This window comes from Strongylocentrotus purpuratus, unplaced genomic scaffold (assembly GCF_000002235.5).
Source record: "Strongylocentrotus purpuratus isolate Spur 01 unplaced genomic scaffold, Spur_5.0 spur5_scaffold_21, whole genome shotgun sequence".
NCBI classification, from domain to species: domain Eukaryota; kingdom Metazoa; phylum Echinodermata; class Echinoidea; order Camarodonta; family Strongylocentrotidae; genus Strongylocentrotus; species Strongylocentrotus purpuratus.
In genome coordinates, this window is record NW_022145607.1 from 2977684 (window position 1) to 2990388 (window position 12705).

The 12705-nt window shown below is 37.5% G+C and overlaps 1 protein-coding gene across 1 annotated transcript in view; it reads left to right on the top strand.

Moving 5' to 3' along the window:
* Positions 1-12705, top strand: part of LOC105439799 (ankyrin-3-like) — a 57582-nt gene that overhangs the window by 13177 nt on the left and 31700 nt on the right. The window contains exons 4-5 of the mRNA XM_030995087.1: positions 2656-2753; positions 4696-7903. Coding sequence (XP_030850947.1) covers positions 2656-2753; positions 4696-7903 — 3306 coding nt within the window. The remainder of the gene's footprint in view (positions 1-2655; positions 2754-4695; positions 7904-12705) is intronic.

The window sequence follows — 12705 nt, forward strand, 5'->3', positions numbered from 1 at the left end:
TATATAGTTTGGTATGTTTCTTTTACTCACTCATGAATTATTAAATATCAATGATGGTTTAAAGATATGTAAAAGAAATTTTAGTTGATATTTATTAACAAAGTAATTTATATTTAGCAAAGCAATCTCACATACAAAATTACTATCAAGTGTCGTCTGCTACGCAGATTGTCGCCTGCTTCGTTTAAGGCACATATTTACGTTTGGACTGTAAGGTATACCAGGGAGATTTGTATTTTCCTGCGGTACAACGTATAACAGGAAAATGTTGTATATGCGGATCCTTTTAATGATTACGTAATGGAAGTGGCGAGACGCCACTATTCCGTATGGTTTGAATAACTTAGGCAGGTGAAAGTTATTGTATTGAGAAGGAAAGGAATGTTCACACCCGACGACGCGGTGGCCTGTACTTATAGCGAAGAAGAAGAAGAATGTATAATTCGCGCCATTGCGCGCGAACACATCACACCCAATGGCATACACCCGGTACCCTGCAACACAGTGGAACATTCTAAGAAATTGAAAATTTATCTACAAAATAAACCTCTTGAATCATCTGAGACGTAACTTACCCTATTCTGATGACTTCAATGAATTTCAAGATAACAATGGTTGCGTTTCCAGCCAAAAATAAAACTAGTTTGCAATTAGAAATAGTCCATTTCTCGATAATTTCACAAAATATATTTGCCGCCGCATTCAATATGACGTCATTGACAGCTGATTGGCTAGTTTTAGTGACGTCGAACTAGCTAGGTTTGTGCTACAGTGATCCAGCGAGCGAAAATGAGACAATCGGAGCAATATGAAAGATATATCAAAGCAATAATAGACGTGGCACAAACGAGTACTCGTTTGCAAAATAATCATATATCAGTAACCTATAGTTCAAATGTAATGCCAAAACAAAATATATTGTTCGGAAGTTTTTCTTTATTGTAATTGTCAGGGTAGCGTTTCACGACAACAGCCTTGTTAAAAAACCAAGTGTCAGTTCAAATTAGACAAAGTCTGATTTTTGTTGTTGAATTAATTGTTACATGTTACGAATCCTCCTTTTTTTTTTAGAATCTGGGAAAAAGTTCCTCCATTTCATAATAAGCCAATCTGGGAGATAGCACTTGTGCAAATGACCCCCAAATACTATCGGACACTATAGAGACCTCCCACTTTGTGCATATTAGGATAATCACTTCCAAGATGATGAAGTTGCTTCGTGAAAACCTTTCGTTCCCCGTCTTGAAAAGTATACTTCCGTCTAATATGAATGCACACGTGTATCATAAATGAATAATGAATGCATCGGCCATTGATCTCAGATTAGGTATCATTATTGCCAATCGATAGTCGAACAAATGCCAATAATTCGCAAATATTTCCAAGAGCGGTCGCAAAGTATGTTACAACTTTTTTTAATTTGCGACAATTTTGTACGACATTCGGCGACCGATTGGCAACTGCCCTACAACGCCTTCTATTCAATTTTGCAAATTGGTTGTCAATGGTCGCAGCTTTTTTGTCGGTGGTTTTCAGATATCGGCAACCGGCACTACTCCTAGGGAGTGAGAGAGACCAAGGGGGTCTAGACGGGCGGGGGTGTTTATATACTATTTTTTTATCCGAGACTTGTGGATGAAAAAGCATCGTATAATGACAAAGCGACTTTAAAATATATTCCCCAATATATATGGCACAATTTATATGTTAAGGTTAAAGCCTTGTGTACCCTTTTGTCAGCATCTAAGTAATGCATTTGACCTAAACCTTGATTTTTTCTTTCAATTTTGTATATCTATCAAATGAATGCTGGACCATATCCCTTACCCCTTACATACATGTGTAATATATAACACGTTCTTTCATTTTGCTGTCAATATATCAATTGCTGCCTAAGTTTAATTGCAAGTTTTACCGTATTTTGTTCGATTTTTCTCAATCACTAGATACGCTTCGATCATGATAATACCTGCAAATTTTATTTCAAATATGACTGCACTGGTCTAACTCTGACCTTGTTATTTTGCCACTATACAGTGCGTCCCAGAAAAAAACGAAACCTAGAAATATCGATGTTTTATCATAACTTAATCACAATTTATTAATAAATGATACATATTTGTAAAGCTTAGATCCTCCTCCTTCATTTGATGCAATTAATATTTCACGCATGAGTTGTTACAAACAATTTGAAGAGAGGAAACCAAAAAGTCATTTGGCGGGCGGTATCTTAATTTCAAGGAGAAAATCACATTTCTAGGAAGTTCAATTTTAGCCCTTTCATATGACACCTCAATCAGGAAGAATGAGCCAGGAATAAAAAAAAGTTCTGTTTGATTATTAAGTAATGCTTGCCTTTCCATAATTTGATTAAACGAGTTCATTTTCTCTGGCTGTCTGCCGTAGTAACATCCAAAGTTGACAAAAGACTTAACTCCGTTTCGTTGAAGATCAGCCATGCACAACGAAGACGAAAGACTTGATGCATGGCTGATCGTCAACGAAACGGAGTTAAGTCTTTTGTCAACTCTGGTTGTTGCAATCGTATCCCAATTCTTCGTCATGTCGAAACGATAAATAATTGAAGAGACAAATCCCTGTGAAATTATGACATAAGTAGCTGTGATGAAATTGTTTTTTGTTTGTTTTGTTCAGGATACTGAGAAACCTTGCGGGTTTGAACAAGGGATTGAAAATGAGAAGAGCCTTCCTCAAGAATCTGATGGTGACGTAGGAATTCAAGATCAGAAAACGTAAGTTTTTTTTCTCAAATCAATCATCATCTAAACGTATCAAAACACGCAAAGCGTAGCCCGCGGTTGTGGTAAATCAAGAAATATTTGTTATTAATAATATATTGATACTTAGTAAATAATATCTTTTACTAAGTATTAATATATATCTGTAAAGCGCTTAGGCACATCGTTGGATCGGTGTATTGAGCGCTATATAAAAAAAACGGATTATTATTATTATAACTTGTATTCGGGAAATTACACTAGCATAAAGCATATCGTTAGTGTATATATCAGTGAATAAAATGGAAAGAGGTTAAAGTGAGGCTAAAGTGTCCTCATCAGATCGTTATCTGCATGAGCAAGAACTAATAATGTACTGTCTGTGCCCATTCCAGAAAATATGGAAATATATAGACATATTTCTTGAGATAATAAAGATAGATAGAGAAGTAGACAAGATCGCTCAGCAAAATATAGAAAGAGAGAGATAGAGAGAGAGAGACAGAGGGATGTCGAATAGGATGACTATCATTTTATAAATAGAAAATAGAACGCATAGCGCGGTCATAATTGATGTATTTTTGGTTTAGACATTTCATTTATCTCCATGGACATCAGACATGAAACATTTGATTTGAACCACCATTATCTGTAATCATTCATTGTACTTGAATAATCATTGCAACTAGTCATGTCACGCATATCTCACATGAGGTCGATTTCCCGTTTCAGTCCTTATACCCTTATATTTTATTTGGGTAATTATGTTCTCGTCTTAGAAGAAACTCGATATGGTCCACTCACTTAGTCTCCATTCTCCATTTGACAAAAAATATCAGCTCAGTTGACGCTTGATGCTTGTTTACGGAACCCCTTTTTATTACAAGTTTGATTTTATAACGCTCACAAACCATGGCATGGTTATGGTGTAAGGCTTTGACTTTTGTTCTTTGTTTCTTACGCTTTTTACTAATGAGAAGACTAATTTCGCCGCTATCTAACTAATTCTATTTACAAATCTAGCAATTTCCCTTACGAACCGAAGACGATAAATTGCATTTACTTGCTTTCAATTTCCTTTGGAAAAAACCCCAACAGGACTTAAACTATCAGGCAGATACATAAATAGTTAATGAGATTTATACGCAGCAAGGGACTCAAAATATTGCACCCCAGGAATGAAACAAATGGACTCCTCCCTCCCATCCCCTTCCTCCCATCCCCTCCCTCTTCTCCCCCGAAGATGGTGTCGGACTCAAATTACATAATGTAATTTTATTACCTATTTTCAATCGCATATCATTCTTTTAAAGGTAATACAAAGTTTTGGAAAATATTGAACATTGGGTGGATAGTGATTCTTTACAATTTTGATATATTTGGATCCCCCTGTGGATGTTTTATATGCACTAGCACATTTAGCCCCTAAAACACTTCTGCTTTCGAGAAAAATTGAGTATAAAATTTACCGGTGCTCCCGGTAAATTTTGATGAATTTCAAATAGCGCCTATGGCCGTTAATGGTAGCTGCGACCATGAAAATCTCAGAATATGTAGTTGTGATATATAATTTCCAAACGGAAATAGCTAATCGGTCGATTTTAGTCAAGAAACATTGTTTCATAGCTTGATTATTATCTTGACCTTGAGAGGGAGCTATACAACATAAAGAGTTTATTTTTCACAATTTCATAACTTTAGACTCAATTTCCACAGCGACAACGATCACTAAATATTGTCGGATCGCATTTGCTTCCAATAGTTCATTTGAACCAAATTCATGACCCCTTACCAAACGTTGTATAACATTTAAATTGGCCTTCATTTAAACTCTTTCTTTAATAATGGAATTCGAACAAGTATAAATCTATTGGCATAACAAGTTTTTACAATTTAAAATCCCAGATTTCATATTGTCACTACGAGTACAACAATAGAAATATGTTTTTTGTTATAGGGCCAAGGGAACCGGTATACCGCTGATCAAACCGCAGCAAAACATGCCATCACAACATATTTCAGTTGGTTTGAATACTGAACCCAAAGAAGCACATGGTGGAGGATATAGTATTACTCTTACATTACTGCGACCTGATGCAGATATAGAGGACATAAATTCAGGGCTTTCACACGGCGCTCATGAGTCCCACGATACCGACGCATCTGCTGATGACAAGTGCGTCCTAATGGAAGAATCTTCCCTGCAGCCAGGAGAAATCATGGAAGTCTTAGAGACTGATACGAACGATGATTGGGATGCAATGTATAACACGCTACTGGATGAAATAACTGCCGAGATGGTTGCTACAGCAATCACCGAGTTGAAGGACCGCAATGGCTCCTCGCTGCAAGCAATAAAGAAGTATATCGCTACCATCGCTGCAAGTGCATTCACACTAGAGCTACCATCCAACCCTGACATAGACCAGGTGGATGAGGAAGGATACACACCGCTCTACACGGCATCTTTAGAAGGCCACCTCGAAGGTGTTCATGATCTGATTTCACGGGGAGCTAACCCAAATAAACCAAGTAAGGGTGGGCGCAGTCCTCTTCATGCAGCTGCTCAAGAAGGACATGCACACATCGTTGACTTCCTCATCCTGCAGGGAGCGGACGTGAATGTCGAATGTGAACGGGGTAGGACACCTCTTCATACAGCGGCTGCACATGGTTATGTTGACATCCTAGAGAGCTTCATTGCAGAAGGACATGATTTGAACCAAGAAGATAACACCGGATGGACATCATTCAATGCAGCCGTTCAGGAGGGTCATCTAAAAGCCGTGAAATACCTCATAACTGAAGGGGCGAAGCAGAACAGATATGCTGGTATGACCCCACTCTATGCCGCAGCAGAATTCGGTCATATAGACCTTGTGAAATTCTTCATTTCCAAAGGAGCCGATGTAAACGAGGAAAATGATACAGGACGGACTCCTCTCCACGGTGCAGTTGCTCGAAATCACTTAGAAGTCATGGAATATCTCATTCAGCAAGGATCTGATGTGAACAAGAGTGATGCTAAGGGTTGGACACCATTCAATGCTGCTGTTCAAAATGGTCATCTAGAATCCGTCAAATATCTCATGACTCAAGGGGCGAAGCAGAACAGATATGCTGGAATGACCCCATTGTATGCTGCAGCAGTATTTGGTCATTTGGATGTTGTCAGAAACTTAATTTGGAAAGGAGCTGATGTGAATGAGGAAAATGAAAAAGGAGATATTCCTCTCCTTGGTGCCGCTGCTAAAGGTCACCTTGGCGTAATCGAATATCTCATTCAGCAAGGGTCTGGTGTGAACAAGGAAAATAACACTGGGTGGACGCCATTCAACGCTGCAGTTCAAAATGGCCATCTAGAAGCCGTCAAATATCTCATGACTGAAGGAGCGAAGCAGAACAGATATTCAGGTATGACTCCACTCTATGAGGCAGCACGAATTGGTCATTTAGACCTCGTCAAACTTTTCCTCAGTGAAGGAGCTGATGTGAACGGAGAAGTTTACACAGGGAGAATTCCTCTCCACGGTGCAGCTGCTCGAGGCCACGTGAAAGTCATGGAATATCTCATTCAGCAAGGATCTGATGTGGACAAGGCAGATGCCGATGGTTGGACTCCATTCAATGCTGCTGTTCGAAAAGGCCATCTAGGAGCCGTCAAATATCTCATGACTAAAGGAGCGAAGCAAACCAAAAGTGCTGGGATGATCCCAGTCTACAATGCAGCATATTCCGGCCATTTAGATATAGTAAAATATTTCGTATCCAAAGGAACTGATGTGAACGAAGAAAATGATGATGATGGAATGACTCCTCTCCATGGTGCAGCTGCCAGCGGTCGCATGGCAGTCATGGAATATCTAATCGAGCAAGGATCTGATGTGAACAAGAAAGATAACACTGGGTGGACACCTTTCAATGCTGCTGTTCGAAATGGCCATCTAGAAGCCGTCAAATATCTCATGACTAAAGGAGCGAAGCAAAACAGATGTGATGGGATGACCCCAGTCTACAGTGCAGCATATTGTGGCCGTTTAGATATAGTACAATTTTTCATATCCAAAGGAGCTGACGTGAACGAAGAAGATGATGATGGAATGACTCCTCTGCATGGTGCAGCTGACAGCGGTCGCATGAAAGTCATGGAATATCTCATTCAGCAAGGTTGTGATGTCAACAAGAAAGATTGCAAAGGTCGGACGCTATTACATGCTGCAGTCGAAAACGGTTATTTGGAAGTTGTCAAATTTCTTGTGGCGAAAGGAGCTAAGGGTACCACGTTTTACGGATTGACCCCGCTGTACATCGCAACACAATATGACCATACCGATGTGGTAAACTTCCTAATCTCCAGTGGATATGATGTGAACGAAAGAAATGACAGCGGCAAGTCCCCTCTTCATGCAGCATGTTACAATGGTAATATGGATATCGTGAAATTTCTCATTCGGCACAACGCTAATGTCAATGAACAAGATCATGATGGATGGACACCACTAGAAGCAGCTGCACAGGAAGGACACCACGACATAGTCGATTACCTCGCATTGAATGGAGCAGACATCCACGTGAGGGACATAGATAACTTGACGCCGCTCCGAGCAGCAACAAACACAACCCATCCACATGCAATAGAAGGTATCTCACCTTCTAGGGGTGACCCGGATGAGGAAGAAACAGAAGATCCACGATCTGGAGGCCACCAGAATATCATCACAAGAGGATATGTGACAGTGACAATGAAGGATGGACAAACACATTTAGAATCTCAGGTAGACATTGCAGATGAGGGGTATGACTGTATTCAAGCTGATATTTTGGAGAGAGGAGCCGATGAACCCTCCTTGAAGAGTCTCCCCACAAGGACCACTGATGATGAAAAGGGTGGCCATAAAGAATGCAATCCTTTCATTCATGCTAAGCTGAAACTTCCTGACAAGGGTGAACAAGATCCCATGCTAGATCAGATGGAAGCAATTAAGTGCACCGGGACAATGGAAAGAGACACCACAACAAATGGCACGGACTGTTCTTCCCCGCATGCACCTCATACATGGCAATACAGTGGATTCGATTCACCCTTTCTACAAACCATGGAGACTGACGGTCATCCTTCTGATCAACCGGAATCCAAATGTTACTCACTAATTGACGAAAACAAGGTAATGAGACTGAGTGGTTATTCAATGTTTAAGTTTTATCTTAACAAAGCATATACTTGATTCAAACTTGGATTGAAAAGATAATGGTAAATACGGATAATTATGTTTGGAAGCAACCATTTAGCCAATTCTAATGTCATCATAGAGATGAAAAACAGAGATTCGTAGAAAGCGTAAAAGTTAATGACCTTGTGTACATAGCCCTAAGTTAAATTTTCCGTAATATTTTTACCACCCACACACCTGTTTATGAGAAAAGTACTCATATTTTAAAAATAGAGCATGACGAATTACATTCAATGGTCTTATACACATAGGTCAGATTGTTTATGTTTTGAAAAACAGTAACGTGTTCATTCTTTGCATGTATTTTAAACTTCGTCTTACTCTTTGTTTTGTCCAATTCTTTCTTGAGCATCCGTGCTAACCAAAACTAATTGTCGCCATTTATTTTATATCATTTCACAGCACTCTAAAATGACAATTGTTATGATAATTGATTTTTTTTCTCCAGGAATCTTCTTCACCAATGAATGATGGAAATGATCTATCAGTCAACGAAACATCAGTGAAGTTTGAGAGGTACTAGTCAGTTTTCGTTTCTTGTATTATGAGGCAACCTAATTACTCGTATATCATGATGTATTTAATTAAAAGGTCATTAATAAAAACGATTTTCTTCATGCTCATTAAATATTCAGAAATATTTTGTATGTTCTTCATAATGTATAAAAAAATAAACATTTACGGAAAAAAGCGATATGTAAGTAAACTGTAAGACATTGCACTTTCGGATTGCTAGAGAACAGTGAAGCTAGACATGATGTACTGTTGAAGTAGATATCTAAATCTAGGTGTTTTTCCTTGTACATCTATTAGTAAACACTCATACATACATTTGTATATTACAGAGATTTTTTTGTTAATGGGCTATACAAATTTGACATCATCTGAGTAGACCCTACTAAGGACCAATGTGGTTTCTCCTTACATCAGCTAACTGTAGTTTCTACGATTAAATTCAACAGCTCCCCTACCCACCCACCAGATGTCGTTCACCAAAGGTTGTCTGACGGAAACCCTGTCTCCACCCACGGAACATCCTCAAACCCAGTTTGGAAAGTCGGGGTAAGAGAAAAGTATTGCCTCAATTTATCATTTCTAAATAAATAGCTGTCGAAGTTATGAAAATCATAACAAGCTTATGATAACAATGTATGAATGTTCTACACCTGTGCAAAACAAAACGTGTATGAGGGCTTTTATTAAAGGACACTACCAGAATATTTAGATTATATTTGAGAGGAAAGAGTCGAGCATTAACCCTTATAAGTAGTTTTAGTGATGAATAAACGACGACAGTAACTTCTTGAATTGGTTGAGGAAGGCTTTTCGATAAAATAAGCATTTGCTCTTTTCATTCGTTATATCAATTTAGGTTTTTACTGCCTCGTCATATTTGTTAATCTTTTTCGGGGCGACTATAAATAAATATCATAATTCCCATATATAGAGAAATATCACTTGTTTCCTTGTGGAACATTGAACGTCAGCATTGAATGGTGCCCCCCCCCCAAAAAAAAAAAAAAAAAAAAAAAACACAAATCAAAACAAAACGAAAAACAAAACAAACAAACCTGTATTGTTCATATCGGATCCTTGCTGAATGAGATATTCCATGACTTCTCAAATTTCAACGACGTTCTTTCAAATTCATACCCTTTTGTTTTAGACCAAACGTCGAACATCGACTTTTCTGCAGATGATTATCGCTTTGGCCATAATTCTTGCTGGAAGTCCAGTTCTCGTTGCATGCAGCGGTATCACCGAACGGGTGACACTACAAGCAGGTAAACATGGTGTGGTCCCATTCCATCTCTCATGGCCATCTAATAGTACATCCCACGATGTTCCATATTACACACTTGGATTTAAATCCGAGTCTCGTCCATTCTGCATTAATGGACACCCTGATATCGAGGGCTTTAAAAGCCCATCCCAGTTATCAAGATTTACTACCTCAGTCACAGATTTAGACACCTCTCCTTGCTTGAATCTGATGATAGATAACGTTGATACTCTAGACAAGGGTGGGTACGTACTATTGGCAATCTGGCATAGATTTGAAAACGTTAGGTATGAAACTATTCAGAAGGAAGTTGATGTTCACACCCCACCTGGACGAGCAAAATGCTTCATCACTTTAAGTGAAAATAGTGATTATCCTTATGAAATACACTGTGAAGCCATCACTGGAAGCGTTACAACCACACTATCATGTTACCAGCATGATCAGAGGATTGATGTCATGGGTGATATTACAGTTAACGGGCTAATTACCAGACGTATATTCTGGCTACACGATTACACTCATTTCTCTTGTTGCTCACATGATGTAACCTTGCATGTGAATGCAACAACGTGCAATGACTTCGAGTGGCCACCTATCAAAGAAACTACAAGGAAGATTGTTAATACTGTACCTACATCAGTTACCACTACCACAACCCAAGTAGAATCTCATACAGGGTCAGGGGCTTGTAGGCAATTCATGATGCCTTCTCTGTGGCACTACACGTACTTGTTTGTATACATCCTCGCCCTTGTTACAATGTACTAAACACAAAGTCGTCATACGTATATCTCTTTTTTTGTTTAAAAGATAGTGTAATACTTACAAATAAATACAAATAAATATCATCGTTCGAATTCGAATGTCTTTAAAGTGTATGATGTTCATAGTTGTTACTATTTCACATTCGTTTCTTAAATTCTTGCATTAATGTTTTTGATGTGAAAGGAAATATCAAAATTGTCTACTTTTCAATTCGTTGTTATGTGAATGTATGCATAGTTAAATAGTCTATAGTGTGCTATATTTCAATAATTGAGGGAAGATCTTTACTAATTGTTGGCATTCTATTTTATCACCATGTCGATTTGACATAGACTATATAAGTAGTTTGCTATCATCCAGCCATGTTAGATCCTAATTTTAGAATGAAATTGAACCAAGGTGATACTCCTAGGATCAACATGCTCAAAATGAACATTACTCTAAAGGTGTATGATACCCATGTTACCAGATATATTCTCTTCACAGATCATGTAGATGTTAATTTGGAGTATGATTTATTTTTTTAGATTTTATTTTTGCATTTTTTTATTTCATGTTGAGCCGGGTGTTACATTCTGAGCCTGAATAACTTGATATAGAATAGTGAATGCGTGTATGCCGAGTTAACGCCTTTCTAGCTTCAAATATGCGATTAATATCGCTGTCAATAGAGGTCATTATGACTTTGTTAGTGTACCGCATTGAAGTACAGAATCTTGGTTTCTCACTTATAAATGTATTCATGAATTGGCAATAATTTATCTGCCAGGACTAATCCAGGAATAAAAACCATCATGAAATTTACGGTCATCTTCACAACTAAACCTCGTATCTACTTAGGCGTCAACTCTAGTCATCGCTCTGTTTGCAAAGATTCTGCTGAACTTTGGAACAAACTACAATTACATGTCAAAAACTGTCAAACTGTCAACCAATTCAAAACTTGTCTTAAGACACAATTATTCAAATTTGGTTTTGATGATTAACTTACTCTGGTTACGTTGATGTATATTGCATATGTTTGTTATTTGGGGGATTGTTTGTAATGTTTTGATTTGTTTATAATGGAATTGTTTATCATTGTATTTTGCTTGTCATAGCGCTTTAAGAATACGGTGGAAAGCGCTTTATAAGCACCATTTCTATTATTATTATCATTATTATTCTCATGGAAATAAGACATTTTCAACAAGGATGCATGTTCCGTTGTCGAAGTCATAGTACATGTATATTTTGTAATGTACGGAAAGACTTGTTGCTTGATCAATTAACTTCTAAAAATATTGTACATGTATGTCTACACTTCCTAATGTTTTTTTTTATATTGATATACATTTGTTTTATACAGAACGACTCGCATTGATATTAATGTGTATTATATTATATATGGCCATTCCCAACACAAGCCACGCATGATAGAGAAATTGTGCTTCATTGCATAATATGATTTAATGTTACAAACTTATTGCATGATGTTATGGTAGTGTCTATCACATGTACGTTTCATAATCTGTAAATTTGTGAATCCCAGAGCTGGAATAAGTTGTACAATAAAAAAAATTGGGATGCTATAACCACGTAAACATTACAAGTTTCTTTAGATTTTCTTTGTAAATATATACAAATGTAAAAGTGATTTTAAAAACATGCTTTGCACTCGTTGAACATTTTTGTTGTTGTTGTTGTATGCTGGAATTCAAGTGCACTAATTCAAATTTGTATATACGCCGCAGTTTAACTAAGACATCTTTATTAGGAAACTCATTGTGGATATACAATATGCATTATGCATTTTATCATACAAAAAAAATTACGTAACACATATTAGCTCAACTCAATTCATTGATTTATTTGTAGGTTTTATATTATTAATAAGTGTCATTATTATATTGCAAATATATGTTAGTTTTGAAAAAAATTATGCAAGTTTTATTTTGAAAAAGTGCATTTACCTTACATGAAGTTTGGGGCACGCGTGCTTCGTTTTTCGAAGCCGTATGGAGGAGGGACGTGAACGAAATTGAGTTTTAAGAATGTGCATCAGTGGCCAATCTTGTTTTACTGCTGTCATGTAAAAGATATCGAATATTCGACAATTTGCTCTTATTCAGAAAATACAACAGTTTTGTGTCATGTACCACAAATATGGCTATTTTTGCCCCCCCCCCCCCCAAATAAGGATCAT